Genomic DNA, 22,558 nt, shown 5'->3' on the forward strand with positions numbered 1-22,558 from the left:
TCTTCAGAGTTGAAATGAGAACAGCGTATGAGATTAAGTACCTTTTGCACTCTTTCAGATTTAGAATAAGAAATGGAATTTACGCACTCGAATGAATCTGTAATAGAATGCTGTTCAAGAGGTGTTAACTGTACTTTATAGTCTTTTATTTTAATATCACGATTTGTAGTATTTAAAACAGTTATGTTGACTCGTTTATTTTGTTTAATAGAAACGAGACAGTTGGCAACATAAACACCTTCACTTATAGAATGATCTAATAATAAACCTTCATTATTTTGATAGTTTTCACGAGAGTAATTAGATACTGCGCATTCGATTACAGCTTCAGAGCGAGCGGGAATTATGTATATTGGTTGAATATAGTTTATATCTAGATTTTGTCCGCATATTTGGATAGAATGTGAAGTATAGTCTATATTAGCTTTAAAATGTTGTAAAAAGTCACTACCGATAATACCATCGTATTCCAGATTAATTTTATCATTAACTAGATGAAATTTATACTCGTTATGTTTATCATTTAAAATAAAATCAATGTAGCAAGTACCCAATGTTTCGGAATACGTGTCTATGTTATTAAATCCTTTTATTTTAACTATTTCTTGAGATAATTCTGGTAATTTAGTTAAGCTTGATCGTTTGATGAGACTTATACTTGCACCTGTATCTATGAGTAGGCGTAGCGGACTGGTGGAGAAAGATGTTTTTATATAAACATGAGGAAGACATATTTTCATTGAAGATGAGGATACCTCATAAACAGGGGTATTAAGGTGATTGTCAACCTTGGATTTAGGAAGTTGTGATATAGAAAACCTCTCAGGAGAGGGTGATTGGTGACTCAACGAAACGGGGGCCCTCAGAGGAGCAGGTTGAGATGTAGCAGAATGCTGACTCAGCGAAACAGAGACCCCTTTTGGAGCATGCTGAGATGAATTTGGTTTATGACTCAGCGAAACAGAGACTCCTTTTGGAGCATGCTGAGATGGATTTGATTTATGACTCAGCGAAACAGAGACTCCTTTTGGAGCATGCTGAGATGGATTTGATTTATGACTCAGCGAAACAGAGACCCCTTTTGGAGCATGCTGAGATGAATTTGGTTTATGACTCAGCGAAACAGAGACTCCTTTTGGAGCATGCTGAGATGAATTTGATTTATGACTCAGCGAAACAGAGACTCCTTTTGGAGCATGCTGAGATGGATTGGAGTTATGACTCAACGAAATAGAAACCCTCTTTGGAGCGTGTTGAGATGCAATATTTAAATTTTGGGACTTACGCGGGAAGGTGCGTGTGCCTAGATTATCCGGATGACGACGGCACGTTTTCGAAATTCGCGCAGTTAGTTTAAAGGGTTATCAGTGTCATCAGTATGGTCATGTTCACATGGTTCTAGGTAAGGTTCGGGTGACGGCGCCGGCGAATCGTATGTAATATGATGCATGTCCGCTGGCTTGTCGCGATTATTAGAATTACTTTGTAAATTACGCCGCTCATTGTTATATTTCCTTTTGCGGCATTGAGAAATATCATGACCCTTATTTTTACAATATTTGCAGAAAAGCTGGTTACTAAATGACCCTGAGTTATTGGATGTTGATGGTTGAGGGTCTGAAGAGTTACGTGGTGGACCCGTGCGTTTATATTTTTCACGACATTCGGATTCGGAATGACCCTGTTTACCACAGATTTTACATTTAGGTCTGTTGGTTTTATACATTAAATTTTGAATTTTCTCTTCTTCAAGAGCGATATTAATTGCATCGTTAAGGGATTTCGGGCTCCTGCATCTAACGTTATTACTGAGCTGGGGATGTAATCCTAGAGAAAAGGTAAATAAAGCCAGATCTTCGGTCATAGCTATGCGACCGGATAAATCCTTTTTTAAGGATTCTGAATTGTAAATTTCCGATTGTAAATCAGTGAGGCTAGTTTCGACACGGAGTGCGAATTGCGCAACAGTTTCATTTGATAATTGCCTGCACGACTGTAGATCTAACAACAGATGGTTGTAATGTTTTCTTTCACCGATGTTTTGTTTAAGAAAACATTTCAATTGGTTAAAATCATCAAAAACCTTGTTAGAACATACAATTTGAGCTTTATTTTTATTTTTATTTTATTTTATTTTCTTTGGAGAACAAACAGTCTTACATAACTAGATAAACAAAGAAATAAACAACAAATGACCATTAACATGTTCTCGCATATGAGTAACTAAGCAGCTTGTCTGAAAGAGAAGGAAAGAAAAATTTAGGGGGAAAAAACTAACATAAAAAAGAGAGAAATCAGAAAAAAAAGAGATATATCACACAAGGAGAACACCTAACTTGCAGAGAGAGAACCATTAAACCATGCCTGAGATAAAGTGTTTTTAAATTTATTGACACTAGAATTGAATAAATCAAGATCTGGGTGGGCAGCTATTTTATTTATCTCAATAGCAGATCTGACAAAGAAAGAGTTATGTCTATATTTACATGCACTATATGGAACATATAGAAATGTGGGCAACCTAACAGTTCTAGTAGGCACTTTCAAATAAATTTTATTTAATAAAGATGGAGTATCTAACTGGCTTTGAGCAATTTTTACTAAAAACATAATATCGGCAGTTTGTCTGCGAATATATAATGGCAGAAAATGGTACCTTGAACACATAGAATTATAGTAAGAATCAAAACACTTTGTTTTAAATTGCAAGTACCTTAAAAATTTTCTTTGGATTGATTCAAGCCTATCAATATATATATTGTACTGAGGATTCCAGACTTGGGAGCAATACTCGAGGGAGCTACGAACCAGGGCACAGTATAGTATTTTTATCAGTTTAACATTAGTGAACTGAGAGCACGACCTTTTAAGAAATCCTAAAGATCTAGAGGCCTTTTTAACTATGTGATCGATATGAATTTCGTATGTTAATTTTGAATCATGTATGATACCTAAGTCCCGAATCTCTTCGACTCTCTTTAGTTCATTGCCTAATAAACAATAATTGTAATGCGTCGGTTTTGTCTTTCTGGTAAATGAAATATAGTAGCATTTATTAATGTTTAAGTCCAATTTATTACTAGAGCAATATTCAGCAAATTTATTTAAATCCTCTTGAAGAAGTAAACAATCCGACACACTAGAAATGTTACTGAAAATTTTCATATCATCCGCATAAAGGAGAACCTGAGAGTTTGAGAAGCAGGAGCGCACATCATTTATGAAAATATTAAAAAGTAAGGGTCCTAATAATGAGCCTTGAGGTACCCCAGAAGGCACCACATTCCAAATAGATAGGGAGCCATTAATAGCTACGGCTTGGGATCGGTTTTCAATATAAGAGCTGAACCACCTAAATAGGTTTCCATGGATTCCGGCTAAGTAAAGTTTTTTTAGCAGGATTCCATGGTCGATACGATCGAATGCCTTGCTAAAATCCGTGAACACAGAGTCCACTTGTCCACCTGATTCCATATTAACTGTAACATAATCAATAAAACTAATAAGATTGGAGTTAGTCGACCTCTTTCTTAGAAAACCATGCTGCTCTTCGATAAATGATGAAGCCAAAGCATTGTACACTTGATCATGTATAATTTTCTCAAAAATTTTTACGAAAATGCATAATTTAGAAATTGGTCTATAATTTTTAATATTACTCTTGCTTCCATTTTTATGTACTGGAGTAATAAATGCTTGCTTCCATATTTTAGGCACAGTCCCTTCAACAATAGACCTTCTAAACAGAATCGATAAAGGATGACATAAACCAGCAGCACAGCCAGCAACAAATTTAGCATCAATCAGGTCAGGCCCTGCACCTTTAGAGATGTCAACAGTTGTTAACGATTTGAGAACAAAATCAGTGTCAATTTCAATATTCGAGATCGAATTAAATCCATGCAAATGACCAGCAGGAACAAAATTTGAAGAATCAGTGGAATTGTCTTGAAAATTAGAATGGAAATATGTAGCAAAAAGATTGGAAATATCATCACTAGTATCAGCTGATTGATCTTCAAGATACATGGTTGAAGGCAAAGAGTTCGAACCATGTCTATTAGATTTTATAAAAGACCAGAATAATTTAGGTTCCTCAATTATAGTATCTTCGCACCGTTTAATATACATATCATAGCATTCTTTTTCCAGTCTTTTCGCCCTCTCTCTCAAAAGATTAAAAGTTTCGCGGTCACTCAAATTTCTATACTTTTTAAACTTAATAAAGTATTTACGCTTTTCTTTAAGTAATTTTTTTAAAGAGGACGTGTACCAGACAGGAAATTTGCCTGAAGAAATTATTTTTCTAGGCACAAATAAATCTCGCAAGCGATATAGGTGATTATAGAAGGCATCCGTAGCATCATCTAAGGAGCAATTATATAACAACAATTTCCAATCGACTTCATTAAGTGAACTCACTATTGCCTCAAAGTCGGCTTTCTCGTACACAAATTTAATTCTAGGATTGCTCTTAAGTACAACATTTGTTAAGAAGGATAATTTGATCTCAAGCGATTTGTGATGTGGGTCCTCAGGAACCAGAGGATCCCCACAGTGTGAGACAACTACGGGCCCATTGGATAGTACATAGTCCAGGATACGATTACAGGAGGAATTTCTAATATAATTAAATTGGTTAAGGTTACATTCTGACAGAGTATCAAAAAATAACAATTGAGAAACCCCAGATACCCCACTAGGACGCAGATAGTTTCCTTCATCACACCATTCCACATTTTTTAAATTAAAATCCCCTAATATTAAAAACGAGTCATTCGGGCAAGTATCAAATATAGACGAAAGCTTTTCTGAAAAATTACTCAACTGCATGTTAAAAGAGTTACCAAGCGCTTCTTTGCAGAGGTATATTGTACAAACATGTAGTTTTATGTTTTCTTTAAGATTGTTATTTTTTAGCGTAATTGTCACCCAAATATCCTCTGCAGATGACCGCCACTCAGGTCGTTCAATGGCTGCGAAGTCCCTATGAACGGCGAGTAATGTTCCGCCGCCATATTTTTCGCCAGTCATTTCGTAATTTCTATCCCGTCTAAATACTACGTACCTATCATCAAACAACTCACTGTCTCCCAAACCCTCAAGCAACCACGTCTCTGTCAGCGAAACAATGTCAAAAGATGTTAATAAAAGATTACGTTTAAATATTTGTGTCTTTGTACGAAGCCCTCGAGTATTTTGGTAAAAAACTTTAATATTAGAATCCACAATTAATAATAATCAACATAAGTCTAAGTAGAAACTTTGTAAAGACTATAGTAGATAATATAATGAACCTCAGTACTAGATACCAGATAAAAATAATATTAATGTCAGCATTGTAACTAATCGATTTATACAGAAATCTGTATAAATAACATGTATTCAATACAAGTCTTCTAATCAATATCGATATTATCAAGAAATTGATAATAATATTACAGTGAACAATTGCAAAATATATAAGGAAATAATGTAAATAAACGAAAAACGACAATCTACTTTTACTTAACGTCACAATCTTACATAAAATAAAAATAGTACCGAATGCGTTAACGATAAAATAAAAATAATCAACTATAGCTATAATATTTATATATAACATAAGTAACTTATGCGAACTATATATAATAATATTATCAGTTCCGACACAAGGTACTGCATATAGCAAATAATTTATGTACGTTATCAGTTTAATACTTAAAATAAACAATGACATCAAAAACCTACAAATAAAAATATTACTGACAGATACTGCACTGGCACTAAGCAAATTATAACAAAGATAAATTAAACTAACGTTTGGCGATAAATGAGGATTTAAAATAGTCTGAGAGAAATATGCAAAATAAATATAACTATTTAGCCGAAAAAAGTGTCCTAGCATCCAGGTAAAACTAAATGCAAATAAGGAATTTAAGCCGAAGAATAAATTGCATAGAACGCAGGCGAGTGAATGGAGAGTTATAAGAAATACCGTAAGCTCAGCGTAAATAATGACATGCGATGTAAACAAACTGCGAAGTGCGCAGTCAAATCTCCAACATACAAATGTGTTTCTTGCAACGCGTGCGCACAGTCGAAGCTGCGGCGCGCACTGCCGTTGCCTACGAGCACTTACCTGCGGAAACAGGTAGCCCGCTCCACCGAGCCGACTCACATAAAAACACAAAGGAAGGAATGCACGCATGGTTCTCAATCTGCTTACAAGTTTATAACAAAATCTAAAAGACTGCAAATTCGGGAGTCTAACGCATTCAAGAAACAAAGTTAAACTATTTTTAAAAGGTCTTTTTCGTTTCTTATAATAAAAACAGGTGACGTGTCGGATTTTCTGGCCATTATTTTTGCATGCTTCACCCAAACATATCTGAAATCCGTCTCTCGAGCCAGTGATCTCGCCTTACTTAACAAGGTCTTATTCTTCTGGGTCAGATGGTCGTTTACGTAGAACGGACCAGTAGCAGAGAAACCCAAACCTGCGAGCGTAAGCTGCTTGCTTTTACGCGCGGACGCCACCAAATCTTCTTTAATATATCTATTATTAAACGATATTATTATAGGTTTCTCAGCATCAGGCACTCGAGTAGGTATCCTCGCAATGTAGCTTATAGATTCCCTTCTTATAGGGAAATTACTCAACTCCCCTATCCTTTCCGCAATCTCATATAGATTTTCTCCCTTCCTTAAGGGTACCCCACGGATCTCGACATTGTTCGCTCGAGCCCACTGATCCCTATCCTCAAGCTCTTGCCGCAGTCTGCATACTTCCTCCTGCAAATCAGGGATCTCTGTCAAAGCCTTTTCAACACTTTTGACGCGAGCATCCAAAGACGCAAAAGCCGAGTGAGCCATTTCAACAGAGGCTTTTAAATCTGACATTTCGGCCTTGATAACGGCAACATCTGCCGTGAGAGACTTCAACGGCTCCAGCTGGAAAGTGATCCGACTCAACTGCTCCTGTATACTGTCCAACTGGGAAGGCATTGGGGATGTTGCGGCAGGCGAAAGTGAAGATCCGGACTTACACCCAGGGCACCGCCAGTTATTTCTTCTTTCACCCAGTCTTCTAAACCCGGTTTCTGTGACGCCGGCACATGCGAAGTCGAACTGGTTCTTACAAACACAGCACACCGGCCCATCTGAGTGCTCCTTATTGCAACTGATACAGGTGAACATCGTAACCGAGGTTTGGGAAGCACTGGGAATTATAATTCTAACAGACAAGCGCGTGCGCTTACTACAGATGCCTCACGGCGAGTGACGGGCTTTACCTTCTAAGCGTGACAGAATGTACTTATTTATTAGGATCTTTTGACTATGCGACGCCAGATCTAGAGCGTTTTGGCAATTCGTGAGAAAAGCATTAAGAGTTTCACGTTCACCCTTGTAAGGGCTGATAAAGTTACATAACACGTTAATAGGAAACTGTTCGCTCAACGCTACTTCCACATTTTTCTTAGGTTCCGTAGACATTATGATTTAATATATTATTTACTATTAGAATATTAAATTATAGAATCCACAAGTACGTAAATTAGATATGATAAAATTATTAGATCCGTACGAAAAACGTAGCAATAACAGGTAATAATATGCTTTACTTACAGGAGTTGGAACAACGGGATATTGACTTGCATTTCTTGGCTTGGCTTGGCTTGATTAACACTTTACAGGATACGGTTAAGAGTACGAACACGTAGACACGTTAGCACGTTGTCGGCAGTAGGGACTTCGGGGGAAGCTGGTCAGGAACAGCGGGAGTTGTGGCGCACCAGCACGGTGCGGCGACCACGCGTTTGCACGTCGCGCAACGCGTTGTGATCAGGAGTGAGGCGATGACAAGAGTCTCCTAGACTCCTTATGGCAGCAGTTTATGAAGAACCCTCTGGATGAGGTAGACGATCGGCAGGCTTACAGAGAGTAAGACTTACTGTCGCGACTCGTCTTCGAGGGATGGTGACGGCTTTGACGAGGTGTAGTTTCACAGAGTTAGGACGAGAACACCCCGGAGATGGATTACGGACAGTTAAATAATATGACGCGGACTTAGAACAACTCACTTTTCAGTCTTTTTTAGTTTTTTAGTTTTTACGCGACCTGTTATGGAATACCAGTGGAATTTTTAAGGCGATATCAACACTGGTATCCCACTTCTGACACCACTGTTACGGAGCGGGTCGGAATTTGGTTTTTAAAAAAAAACTATTTAATTAAACTGAAAAAAGAAAGTATATTGAATGATATAGAAATTATAGTGTTTGCCCGGCGGAAGTCCAATCCAAACTAAAGTAATATAATTAAAATATCTGCACTTCGGTTTCCTATTGCATTGACGTCAATGGAATAGGAAACTCAGCAGTTTTATTTTATATTTTTAATCATGTTAATTTCGATATAACAGTACCTTTATTTTATTCGGACGTTTTGAATCATGTCACAATGATCCGTGGTCACCGATCGTCTGAACCAGCGGGCTTGCTCTTCTACCGCAGAATGTTCTACCGCCAAGTCGTACTTGGCAGTGGAAAAACATTTAAAGCACAGTGTGAAAACAGCCTTAGCAATATATCTCATACTCCCACCGTTCCACGCAACTTAAACGAAAATACGAATCGCAATAAAACTCAACCAACCCCAAATAAGTCAGGCCTTTCCTCCATCATTCAGACTATGACTTATGTAACTGTTACGTATATTATAAACTAGCTGTCGACAGCGACTTCGTTCGCCGTAATACGAAGAAAAGGTGCTGTATTAGTTTTCTTAGAGGGGTGAAGAAACATTTTTTTTTTAATTTAACTGATAATATTATATACATACATACATGTGGTCACGTCTATATCCCTTGTGAGGTAGACAGTAGTAGTGACATTTAGAACGCTCATATCAATTTTTTCGACAATATCTTTCTAGTACACTTACAATTCGGTCATGTGGAGAGGATTAATGAAAACAGGTTGACTAAGCAGATATACATGGAGGGTGTGGAGGGAAAGGTCGGAGTGGGAAGACCTAGACGAACGTATCTTGATCAAATTAAGGACGTCCTGGTAAAGGGTCAGGTCAAAAGTACCCGAAACCGCCGAGCTTGCATGAAGAGAGTTATGAATGTGGATGAAGCGAAGGAAATATGCAGAGATCGTGGCAAGTGGAAAGAGGTAGTCTCTGCTTACCCCTCCGGGAAAGAGGCGTGATTTTATGTATGTATGTACACTTACAATTTTATTATATGTACGGATGAGAAATACCCGATCACGAACTCAGACATCCAAGCAATATAAAAGCAAGATATGTATGTACTGTAATAAATAACGATTTATTGCCGGTTTCAGCAACGTATAAATTGGATAAAGATATTTGAAATTGGTGGGATGCGAGACCGAATTTACGTAACAAGTTAGATTGGAAACTATGCTTTTAGGATTTAGTGGGCACGGGTTGCTGTACCTACATGAACATTGTTTTGTAACGGTATTTTTTGATCAGACAGTTTCAATTGCCGTGTGGTTTCCGGCCCTCTAGATTTGGACCGCTCCATAACCTCGTTCCTATGGATGTCGTAAAAGGCGACTAAAGGATAGGCTTATTTTCGAATTCTTTGTTTAGGCGATGAGCTGGCAACCTGTCACTATTTGAATTTCGATTCCATCATCTGAACTCGGCCTGTCAGTCTTTTCGAGACTGTTGGCTCTGGCTACTCCGCAAGGGAAATAGACGTGACTATATGAATGAATAAATGATTTATGTTTATATATTCTTCTAAATATTAATAGGGAGTTAATTATCAAAATAATATCATCCAAATATAGTTTTAACTATGAATATTAATTAAAAGGTCCATAATTGAAAATCAAAGGTCAGACGAAGGTATCGAGGTTCAATTTTATGAGTGATTAAAACTAACATATTTAAATTTTAATTAATTACTTATTTGATAGAATATTTTTTTTTTCGTACAAACTCATCACAATTTAATTATATTATACAATTAATTAACAACTTCATGGATAGGCTGTTTGGCTTAATGATAGAATTGAGATTCAAATAGTGACAGGTCGCTAATGCATCGCCTAAAAAAGAATTCCAAGTTTGTAAGCCTATCCCTTTGTCGCCTTTTACGACATCCATGGGAAAGACATGGAGTGGTCCTATTCTTTATTGTAATGGTGCCGGGAACCACACGGCACAACTGTTTTATTATATGTATTTATAAATAGTATGTCAACGCGTACGTTCAAAATCAGTTAACTCCATTACCATTTACAAAGTAAGCTGTAAGGCTGGTGCACACTACTAAAAATATGATAGTACAAATCGATACTGCAATAAAGGTGCGGCTTAACTTAGAAATCTGGCCGGTAAAAGCGGACCTAAGTAGATTGCAACGAATAAAAGTAAATCTGATAAAGGTACGTCCACAATAAATACTGTGGCTTACAATAAAGCCGCGTTATAAAGCTTCCCGAGCGGGGATGAACCTTTTGGATTTTGGGAAGTTTACAGTTTGACATGTTAATGTTATTAGATGTAATATTATTGAATTACAAAGTTCTGGGTTCGATTGCAAGTTAAGTCGACATTTATACATAGACGTTATACGATTTTGTTCCTTACGAGATTGACAGAGCCAATAGTCGCAAGACTTGAAGATTACTTTTAGCTGGATGTCTGAGATTTAGAGAAAAAGACAGGTTACTAGCCTATCGCCTTAATGAAGTCTCATTATATATGTTTATCTTTAGTGTAGAACCACTGCAGATATTTCCCATGGATGTCGTATAAGGCGACTAAGGGATATTCTTATAAACTTGGGAGTCCTCTTGTAGGCGATGAGCTAGCAACCTGTCACTATTTGAATCTCAATTTCATCATAAAACCATACAGCTGAACATGACCTTTCAGTCTTTTTAAGATTGTTGGTCCTTTGTACCCCGCAAGGGAAATAGACGTGACTATATGTATATATGTACTTAATGTTTTTTTTATTGCTTCCAGACAGGCTTGCACTAGATAAATGTACTTGTTTCCTTAATCGCTTTCAACAAAATCCACGCGGTCAATATATGGTCATTTTTAAAGTTACACAGGCCAATAAATTTAATCACACTCACTTTTTAAATGAGACATTAACATAACATAGAAATAAAAACAAAACTAATCAATCATTAAATATAATAACAAGTTACCGTTATAAATCACGGAAAATAAATAAATGCCGATATACTTCACACCTTATCGATATCGAATAGAGATTATCGAGTTGATTCGTTTAATCGATGCCGCCATAACGATTATCGATTATCGAGTCGTGACTTGGACCACACACGCACGGAATATAGAGGCGGGTGTAATCTATGGTCCCAAAAATATCTCGTTCAAAGTAATATAGACTGTAAGTTATAGATATTTCTTACTAGAGTTTACGTGTAAATTTGATTATTCTGATTTATGAACTGTTATCTCTGTCTACATACATACATATAGTCACGTCTATATCCCATGCGGGGTACGTAGAGCCAAAACTTTTGAAAAGACAGTGACAGGTTGCTATGCCATCGCCTAAAAGCAGAATCCCAAGTTGATTAGCCTTCGCCTTAGTCACCTTTTACGTCATCCATGGGAAAGAGATGGAGTGGTCCTTTTCTTTTTTCTTTTCTGGGAACCACACGGCACGGCCGTGTATGAACTACTCGTACCTACCATTTCTTGTAACTGTGAAAATTTTTGCGCAATGAATACGCGAAGTTTTGTAGTATAAGGAATGCTTTTATGTACCTATGCTCTCGCTTCAAAACACTTCCAACTTATTACAGTCTTTTTACAACCAGTCCAAGATCTCAACATGCCAACATTGTTTCCGAAACCGCTCTTAAAACCGTCTTCACTCGAAACACATAAATTCCCAACGCACAATATCGTTGCAGTTCTTAAATTCTTTATTACTACCCTCCGTATAATGTTCCGCCAAGTGGCTCTCTTATTTTTTACACCCCTAGCGTTGGTGTCCATTGTTTTTTACGGCACGAGAAATTTTATTTTGCTATGTTGCGAAACGTAAATGTACGTTCAAGGTTTGTAATGATTTTAAATATTTCTAGTTAGGTCTTTTTATTTATATATTTACGTCTTTTTTCCTTGTGGGGTAGACGGAGTCAACATCTTTAAAAGACTGACAGGCCACGTTCAGCTGTATGGCTTTATGATCGAATTGAGATTAAAATTGTGACAGCTAGTGATGTAATTTAAGTCTATTTGGATCTCAATTAAATTGCTGCGAGGCTGCTGGCTCTGTCTACCCGTAAGGGATAAGGGTGTGATTGTATGTATGTTTGAAAATGAGGTCTTTAACTCTAATAGAGTAGATTTCATATACCAACCCTTAAAAACCCAGTTAAAAGAAGACTATGAAAACGTACCCAAAGCTTTTGTTTATTTTAACCACAGCCCGATGTTCTCTGTTTAAAAAATAAATAGACAACGGCCATTTTGTAAAGTTTGACTGAGCAGTCAACAAAATGGAGGAATAAACGAATCTTTATAAATACTTCAATCCATTGGTACGCAGGCTAGGCAGAATCTATACCCATATATTGTCTATATTTTTAATCTGTTCCTTTCTCTTTGATGTTTACTGGTAGTCTTCAGATTTTGGGTTCGTATATCCTGATATATCTTGCTATATTATACATACATATGGTATTCTTCTTTTAGGCGTTGGGCTAGCAACCTGTAACTATTTAAATCTCAATTCAATCATTAAGCTAGACAGCTGAACGTAGCCTATCAGTCTTTTCAAGACTGTTGGTTCTGTCTACCGCGTAAACGATAAAGAGATGATTTTATGTAGGTTTGTATGTAGATTTCATCATTTCATTTGTCAATTCCATCATCAAGCCTAACAGCTGAACGTGGCCTGTCAGTCTTTCAGAATGTTGGCTCTGTCTACCCCGCAAGGGTTATAGACGTGATTATATTACATATGTGAATTTAATATTTTTTTGTGGATTACCGAAGATACACGTGATAAAGCTTTATTTATCCTTATCCGTCGCAAAATAACTTCAACCCACTCCTTCTAAAAAAGGAAAGACTAAAATATCCTCCAGCGTTCAAAGAAGAAAAAAAAACTAATTAAATACTTCGTCACCAACTCATTTCCATTCCCTTGAAGAGACCGTGGGTTTCACTAAGATGAGAAATTTAAAAAAAATGTAGGGTTGCCATAAAATTTTGAAAAAAATAATTTTAAACAGACTTAGGTAAAATTTATTTCGTTTTTATGTATGTATATTATAATGATAATATTTTATTTTTTATTTTATGTAGGTATAAATATATTTATTTAGTTTGACCACACATAAAGTTCTTTGTCAGACCCAATGGTTGACCGGTAGATAAGCATTAAGTCCGCCAATTGTGCTATACATTTGTATTTTTTTGCAATGAAGTTATTATTAATTACTGGAAATGGAATTACTGGAAATTTGTTTCAAACAAGCAAGATAAATAATGTAGATTGGTAACCCTGACAAAATAAGGGCTCTTTGGCAAAATTTTGATAAGCGCCACCCGATTTTTGCGATAATCTCGTAAAGCGCTTTGAAGTTTTGTATATACATAAATACATTTGGTACCAATGGAAAATTGAGGCAAGAAATTAGTTTGTTCTTTTTTTATGAGAAATTTTTCTTGGTATGTTTTTGTTTACAACGACATCGTTTGATGTCGTATAAGAGTAATTTTATATCCAAGCTAGAGTTTCTCATTTCTCGACCATTTTTATTTCTCGGAGCACGAGAATTCCCGACAACTGTTTCCCGGGAATTCTCGGGTTGTCGAGAAATATGGATTTTTTTTAAATGTGTGGGATTTAACAATAAAACTACGCTTTTTACGCAATATTAAACACAACATTAGGTCTACAAACAATTAGGATTAAATAGTCTTTTTCTTTGGAAAAAACAAATAAAATATCTTCTAAAAACAATGTCATCCATTATGGCACCATAACAAAACTTAGTTAGTACCTAACATTACTAAATAATACACAACAGTACTAAATAATTTACTTTAGTCTCTGTCTGTACATACTACAAACTTTTCTTTTCAATTAGGTATAAAAAATAACAATCAGACTAACTTAACAATTACAAGTAAGGTACCTACCTTAATTTAGTCTTTGTATGAATCAACCATTAAATATTTGTTATAAATGGACAGTCTTATCAGTAAACATCAGTCAGAACCTAATTAATAATCCTATTCTAATCATGTCAATACAATAAAAACTTAGATCTTTACATACTAAATAATTTACTTTAGTCTGTGTACCACAAACTTTTTAATTATGTAACATAAAAGGATAATTTTTCAATTAGGTATTAAAATAATCAGACTAGCTTAATAGTGTACCTTAGTTAAGTCCTTGCAATAAATATGCCCACTAACTTGTCTATTTACTAAGGAAATAAGCCTTTAAAAACAAAAGAGCATTTATAGCATCATCTGACAATCGGTTTCGTATTTTTGTCACAAAGTTTCCAGACAAGGAGAAAACCCGTTCGTTTTCTGTCGACGTAGGCTTTGCTGTTATAACAGCTTTATACAAAATTTCAAGATTTGGTGTTCTTTTGCCAGTGGATTCATATAACTGAAACTCTTTTTTAATCAAGCTTTTCGTAAAAACATTTTCAATATTATTCGTAGTGTCTGTGGCTGCCTTTTCAATAGCTTGTTTTAGTTTCAGCTCAAAGGATGTGGCTTGCTCGAGTTGCTCGTTTTCTGATATCTGTATTAGAGTGTTATCTTCATCTTCGTATAAATTAGAGTTGCTAGGAAATAATCTATTGTACAATTCTACTGTAAATCGTATCAAACGGGGAGTGGGGCGGGGGCGCTGTCGGTCGCTTACGCACCGCGCGGTAGAGTCGTGTGCACGTGCAAGCGCGTTATTAAGTTTTTAATTATTATTACTGAATTTCTCGATTTCTCGACTTCTCGACCACTGTTTTCTCGTCTCGAATAAGGCAAAATTTCCCGGGAATTCTCGGTTCGAGAATTCTCGCAGAGAAACCCTAATCCAAGCACATATGGATAGGACCACCACATTTCTTTTCGTAGGTATCGTAAAAAGCGACTAACTGACAGGCTAATAAAATTAGTATTATTGTTTATTTGTAATATATTTACATACACACATACATACATATGGTCACGTCTATATCCCTTGCGGGGTAGACAGAGCCAACAGTCTTGAAAAGACTGAACGGCCACGTTCAGCTATTTGGCTTAATGATAGAATTGAGATTTAAATAGTGACAGGTTGCTAGCCCATCTCCTAGAAAAGAATCCCAAGTTTGTAAGCCTATCCCTTAGTCGCCTTTTACGACATCCATGGGAAAGAGATGGAGTGGTCCTATTCTTTTTTGTATTGGTGCCGGGAACCACACGGCACATATATGTGTAATAAATTAACACAGTAAAAAGAAATATTACATAGTTATAAAAGAAATAAATCACTTGCAATGGCGGACTTGTCCCATGCAGGATCTTCTGTTTATAATGTAGGTAGGCCGGGTTAGCTGTATTCTGTCATCAAGCCATACAGCTGAACGTGGCCTTTCCATCATTGCTAGTCTGTTTGCGGCTCTGTCTACCCCGTAAGGGATAAAAACGAGATTATATGTATTGTATTGTAAATCTATCATCAAGTTAAAAAGCTGAACGTGGCCTATCAGCCTTTTGAATACTGTTGGCTCTGTCTCCCTGCAAGGGATATAGACGTGACTACATGTGCATATGTAAATACCTATAAGTAGTCACTGTCACACAACTGTCCATTTAAAAAAGTAATGGCAGCGTGTGATGTGACCTCTTAAAAAATTCTTATATAATTTATCAGGATATGTACCAAGTATCGTTTAAAAATTTATTTCAGACCTTATGGTTTTATCAAATAATCTTCATACGGCGATGGAAGATTAGTATTTTCAGAACAACGCCATCTAGTGACTTGGACACTACTTAGCCTCTTATATAAAGCGAACATTTTTTTTATTTTATTATATCATTTATTTATTTATTTATATTTATTTATAACATTTGTATCGCGTCGTGTGATTCCCGGCACCTTAGAATAGCACCAATTCATATTTTTTCCATGGATGTAGTAAAGAGCCACTGAGGGATAGGTTAATAAACTTTACAATTAAGCTGGGCTAGCTATTATTTGAATCTAAATTCCATCGTAAGCCGAACAGCTGTTGTTACCTTTCAGTATTTTCAAGACTGTTAGCACTTTCTACCTCATAAGGGATACAGACGTGATTATATGTATGTATGTACATACATAATGGTCACGTCTATATCCCTTGCGGGGTAGACAGAGCTGACAGTCTTGAAAAGACTGAATGGCCACGTTCAGCTATTTGGCTTAATGATAGAATTGAGATTCAAATAGTGACAGGTTGCTAGCCCATCGCCTAAAAGAGGAATCCCAAGTTTATAAGCCTATCCCTTAGTCGCCTTGTACGACATCCATGGGAAAGAGATGGAGTGGTCCTATTTTTTTTGTAATGGTGCCGGGAACCACACGGTATGTATGTATTTACATAAATAGCGAAATATTTGTAAAATTGAAAAAAAAAATCACATTTTTTAAAAACAATACCACGCTTCACATCCGACCAAATAATGGGTTAAACTATCCACCACTTAAAAAAACCCCAGCTCCAACCATGAAATTAAACGTGCTTAACAAATGTAAAAGGTCTATTTTGACGAAAATCAGCGTCACAGCTCATTTAGTTAAAAGCTAGCGAAGTTACGCCAACGGGTTATAATGACCGGAGGAGGTACTATTGACGGGTTAAAACGTTATATGAATTACGTTATAGTTAGACAGTTGCTACTCGTATTACCAACAATCTAGTTGTTGATTTAATTAAAAACCGTGTGGTTCCCGGCACTAATACAAAAAAGAATAGGACCACTACATCTCTTTCCCATGGATGTCGTAAAAGGCGACTAAGGGATAGGCTTCCAAATTTTGGATTCTTTTTTAGGCGATTGGCTAGCAACCTGTCACTATTTGAATCTCAATTCTATCATTAAGACAAATAGCCGAACGTGGCCATTTAGTCTTAAAGACTGTTGGCTCTGTCTACCCCGCATATAGACCTGACCATATGTACGTATATAATTAAAAGCACGTGCTGTGTCTTATAGCTTAAGAAAGGTTCACCAGTAATATGTTTCGTCAAATAGCTATAGAAGTTTTTAGGAATTCATATTTCAGTTTCAGACACAAAGGCGAATTTAACGCCAGAACGTGGCGTTTCAGTCTTGTTGGCTCTGTCTACCCCGCAATGGATATAGACGTAACTATATGTATGTCTGTGGGTAGACCCCACATATGTTTGACCCCACATAAAGTTCTCTGTAGACCCAATGGTTGACTGGTATGCTTCTAGCATCAAGTCCGCTAATTGTGCTATACATTTGTATTTTGTGCAATGAAGTTTAAATAAATAAATAGAAATATATGGTGCCGTGTGGTTCCTGGCACCAATACAAAAAAGAATAGGACCACTCCATCTCTTTCCCATGGATGTCGTAAAAGCCGACCAAAGGGATAGGCTTACAAACTTGGGATTCTTTTTTAGGCAATGGGCTAGCAACCTATCACTATTTGAATCTCAATTCTATCATTAAGCGAAATAGCTGAAAGTGGCCATTCAGTCTTTTCAAGACTGTTGGCTTTGTCTAGCCCACAAGGGAAATAGACGTGACCATATGTATGAATGTAAGAAATATATGTAGGAAGAAGAAGACTAAAGTAAGTTAAGCCATACATACATATACACATATGTTTCCTAAAGGTTCCTGAATTATTCCTACATAAATTCAAGTAATAATGGCTCCAGAACGAAATACCACCCCGGGTCATTCGATTTCACCATATCAGTTACAAAATAAAATTAACACAGAGTTGACACCCCACACGATGCGGCTTGCTTGTTATATTTTTTTACACATACGTGGATTCACGTGTTTATTACGGCACAGCCAATAGTGAGAAGGGTCAAGGAGATTCTTATACTCGTATTGAGACAGGTTGCTAACGATCCACTAAAATCATTTAAGACTTGATCTAATTTTTTTCTTGTGAAATCTCATAGTAAGGTAATTTGGGTTTTAAAAAATTAAAAAAAAAATGGTCAAAAATTTTTACTGGAACTTACATGTCAAATTTCAAGTCTACATAGACCCAATAGCTTATCTGCTGTCAGTCGGTCATGGTTTATAAATATAGATAAATACAAACAAAAAAAAATATCAATTTATTAAATGTGATTCTTACGAACTTAGAATTAAGATAAGAATAACATTTGCGTACTAACAAGTTTATGGATTTGAACTGAAATTAAATTATATTATTATAAAAAAAATAATTCAAATGGAATCAATAAACGATCTGAACAAAAACAAGTTACTCATCTGTCTTCACATTACTTTGTTCAGTATTCGATTCGTATTTTTACCGATTTTTTCTCTTATCTTGTATTCGATTTTTTTTTTATTTTATGACAATGTGAATTGATCGCTAGATTTGGTGTTCACTGAAGATGTTTGTTCCTTTCATATTTTTTTGGGCGGTCGGATACTGTTTTACACTGGTTGGGATTTTCAACTCTTTAAGAATATAATTTACTTTTTTCGTTCGGGTTTTACCGGTAGTAGGTAGGAACAGGAAAAACTTATTATATATTAGATAAAGGCGGATGGATTTGCTGAAAAAGTGTAACTACATCCACATCCACACTTCCACACTAATAATAAAGAGGAAAGATTTGTATTTTTGTATGTTTGGCACAGATATAGAATAGACCTTCAAAAGTGACATAGGCATAAATTTGTTTTGAAATGAATTAGTTTTCAGGTAGAAAAATATGTCCACCCGTGCGAAGCCGGGGCGGGCCGCTAGTATATTATAAAGAGTAAATAACATTTTTGTTAGCTAAGTGAATTGCGCTTAAACAGATTAACAATTACGGGTACTCTTGACCATGAATGAGCTATATTGATACATACACACATACATATTATCACGTCTTTATCCCTTGCGGGGTAGGCAGAGATAACAGTCTTGAAAAGACCGAAATACCATACGTTCAGCTGTATGGCTTTATAATGGAGATTCAAACAGTGACAAGTTGCTAGCCTATCGCCTACAAGAAGAATCCCGAGTTATTTGCCTATCCCTTAGTCGCCTTTTACGATATACATGGAGAAAAGATGGAGTGGTTCCATTCTTTAGTGTCGGGAACCACACGGCACCATAGCTATATTACAAAGCCCCGGCCATAAATACAGTTTGCTATAAAAATTATTATTTCACTTTACAAGTAGATAAGTTCCTTTGATAAAATGTATAAATAGGCAGCTTTATGTAAAATCAGGTAAAATTAGTTCACCCTTTAATGTATAAATAAGATGTTAGGAAAGGTTCAAAGTGGAATTAGATGTGCTTAAATAGAAAGTTTAGATCGATGAAATAATTATACACAGACACACACCTACGCTGATTTACATTTTTTTTAACTAGAATTTATCTAAAAAATATTTTTATGGCTAAACAACATTTGCCGGGACAGCTAGTGTAATATATAATTTAGTCTGGAAAAGGACTTAGGGTACTTTCATCCTATCTCAAATTCAAATTTTTATATATACTATTATGGGACATTTCAACATCACTTAATATTTATCATATCTTGTGGTTTCACAACATTGATTGACGTCAAATGAATAACTTAAAACTAAATTCATTGCCGCTCCCAAACCGTCAGTGCAGAAGAAGCGGTAACAAACTGCACTGCAGCATTTTTACAATAACGTCAGATTCACAGTTATTCAAACTTGGAATAGAAATATGGACGAGATATTACTAATATATGGTAACAACTATAGTTCGCTTAGGGTGTTGCGAAAATCCTGTATTCTTTAGTATATACATACATACATAAAAATCACGCCTCTTTCCCGGAGGGGTAGGCAGAGACTACCTCATTCCACTTGCCACGATCTCTGCATGCTTCCTTCGCTTCATCCACATTCATAACTCTCTTCATGCAAGCTTTCGATTTCGGGTACTTTTGAGGTCAAAAGGAGGTTCAAATTAAGGACGTCCTGGTAAAGAGTCAGGTGACCCTTTACCAGGACGTCCTTAATTTGAACAAGATACGTTCGTCTAGGTCTTCCCACTCCGACCTTTTGTAGGTGGAGCTAAATTGACGTGGGTGGAGCTACGGGCAAAAGTTACTACTAAATAAAGGTTATTTTTTTATTTTCAACATACAAACATACATATGGTCACGTCTATATCCCTTGCGGGGTAGAGCCAACAGTCTTGAAAAGACTGAATGGCCACGTTCAACTATTTGGCCTAATGATAGAATTGAGATTCAAATAGTGACAGGTTGCTAGCCCACCGCCCTAAAAAGAATCCCAAGTTTGTAAGCCTATCCCTTAGTCGCCTTTTACGACATCCATATGAAAGAGATGGAGTGGTCCTATTCTTTTTTTGTATTTGTGCCGGGAACCACACGGCACTTATTTTCAAGACAAATCTTAAATCGTAATGAGCGACACGTTTCATATTCATAGAACCAAGTGTAATCCTTAACTCAAACAAAAGACGGTTTATGTCAAAAAAAAAAAAGAAAAAAAACTTCCCGCGCCAAACAGAAATTCAAGTGGTTGAGGCAACTTCTTTTTTTTTACGAAATGGCCAAAAAACTGGCCAAGTGCGAGTTTGATTTACTTAAGAAATATTTTCATAGAAATAAATTCTTTCCCCGACTGATGTTTCATTCGTTTGTGTCATATGGTTCCCTATGATGTGAATAAAGCTATTGTAAAAAAAAAATCCCCTCCAATCGATATCATCCTTTTTTGAAGTTGGTTAAATTTCCGAAACCTTCTCCTAAGTGTTCCTAAGAAGACCGCATCAAAATCGGTTTAGCGAATGCAAAATAATCGCGAACGCACATACACACATACAAGTTAAACTTATAAGGCGGTTATTAAAAATGGCGGTGACATTACAATATAAGGTTTGCGTTCCCGCCATTTATCTACGGTACCCCAAAAAAGGGGAAATTAAACAATGCCCTCGTATTTCTTCCCGGGAATAAAATTAATAATTCACGGATCGTAATACTTTCTTTATGGAAGGAAAAAATCCTTTTTTGTGTGAAGCGACTTCTTATAGAGTTTATGTTGGTTGTAAAAATATTATTTTACTTGTTACAGAATGCTCGGGTAATCTACGTTCAGAAATGTAAGTAGAATTAGTATGTACGTATGTCTGTTATATTGTGATAATTTTCAGTCTTGAAATGGACACATTATCGTATCGCAGTAAGATTATAACTGTGAGAATAACAAAATTTATGTTTAAAAATGCCTCCTAGCAGGCATTTATGATGGCGGCAGCATTTTCTTTACTATATCTCTCTCATCATCTCACGACGTCCTGGTAAAGGGTCAGGTCAAAAGTACCCGAAACCGCCGAGCTTGCATGAAGAGAGTTATGAATGTGGATGAAGCGAAGGAAGTATGCAGAGATAGTGGCGAGTGGAAAGAGCTAGTCTATGCCTACCCCTCCGGGAAAGAGGCGTGATTTTATGTATGTATGTATATCTCTCTCATCTCTGCGCGTTCCCGGCCGCACCCTCCACAGAAGTGTTTCGGGACCCTGGGTCCACCTTTCGACCTTTCCCTCTCCGGTTAGTCCTGTTTTTGACGTCCTCGGATAGCCGACTAAGGGCTTATAAACTTGGGATTCCTCTTGTAAGCGATGGGCTAGCAACCTGTCACTATTTGAATCTCAATTCCATCATAAAGCCATACAGCTGAACGTGACATTCCAGTCTTTTCAAGACTGTTGGCTCTTTCTTTCCCGCAAGGTATATGGACGTGACTGTATGTATGTAAAACGTTTAGCAAGATGGTCAGGTCGTGGAATTGAGAGAAAGTGACGTATTGCGAGACCATTGCCTGAAATAATAATAAAGACAATTTCACTAGCCTTTCCCTAAAGGGAACAACACTATTCTCCTACATCGCTACATTACTAAAATTAAAAACCATGTTTAACCTAAGCGAGTAATAAATTCCCCAAACCTACCACTATCTCAAAGCGGCCGGTGGCAACAAAACATAACAACGCATCCACTAAATTATTACTACCGGACCGATCTCCAGGGACAGCGCAAAACTCTCAATGTACATCAAACAAACTGTTTTATACATGCCACAACTAATATCGCTAATTAACTGCCCCCGGGCCGAGTATTTTGGCCAGTTTTTGCGGTCCAAATCCCTTTGTCAGGCTGTAATGTACTGTGAGATGGATTAAAACGTATGTAGGTCGTGTAATTGTATGTGGGTATGTTTGTGTTTGGGAATTTTAGCTATATCTATTGATGTAACATTACGATGTTATTTTCCAAATAAAAAATATATGTATGTAACTAGTTCTTTAACTCTT

The 22,558-nt window shown here is 36.4% G+C and overlaps 1 protein-coding gene across 1 annotated transcript; it reads right to left on the bottom strand.

Annotated features, from left to right (window-relative positions):
- Nucleotides 1–5,033: 5,033 nt before the first annotated feature.
- On the bottom strand, nucleotides 5,034–7,253 carry LOC132902798 (uncharacterized). Its single transcript, XM_060949197.1, has one exon. It carries the CDS (start codon nucleotides 7,177–7,179, stop codon nucleotides 6,271–6,273), a length of 909 nt encoding a protein of 302 aa, XP_060805180.1. The 5' UTR covers nucleotides 7,180–7,253; the 3' UTR covers nucleotides 5,034–6,270.
- Nucleotides 7,254–22,558: the final 15,305 nt, after the last annotated feature.

The sequence above is a fragment of the Amyelois transitella genome, chromosome 18, assembly GCF_032362555.1.
Source record: "Amyelois transitella isolate CPQ chromosome 18, ilAmyTran1.1, whole genome shotgun sequence".
Taxonomy (NCBI): Eukaryota; Metazoa; Arthropoda; class Insecta; order Lepidoptera; family Pyralidae; genus Amyelois; species Amyelois transitella.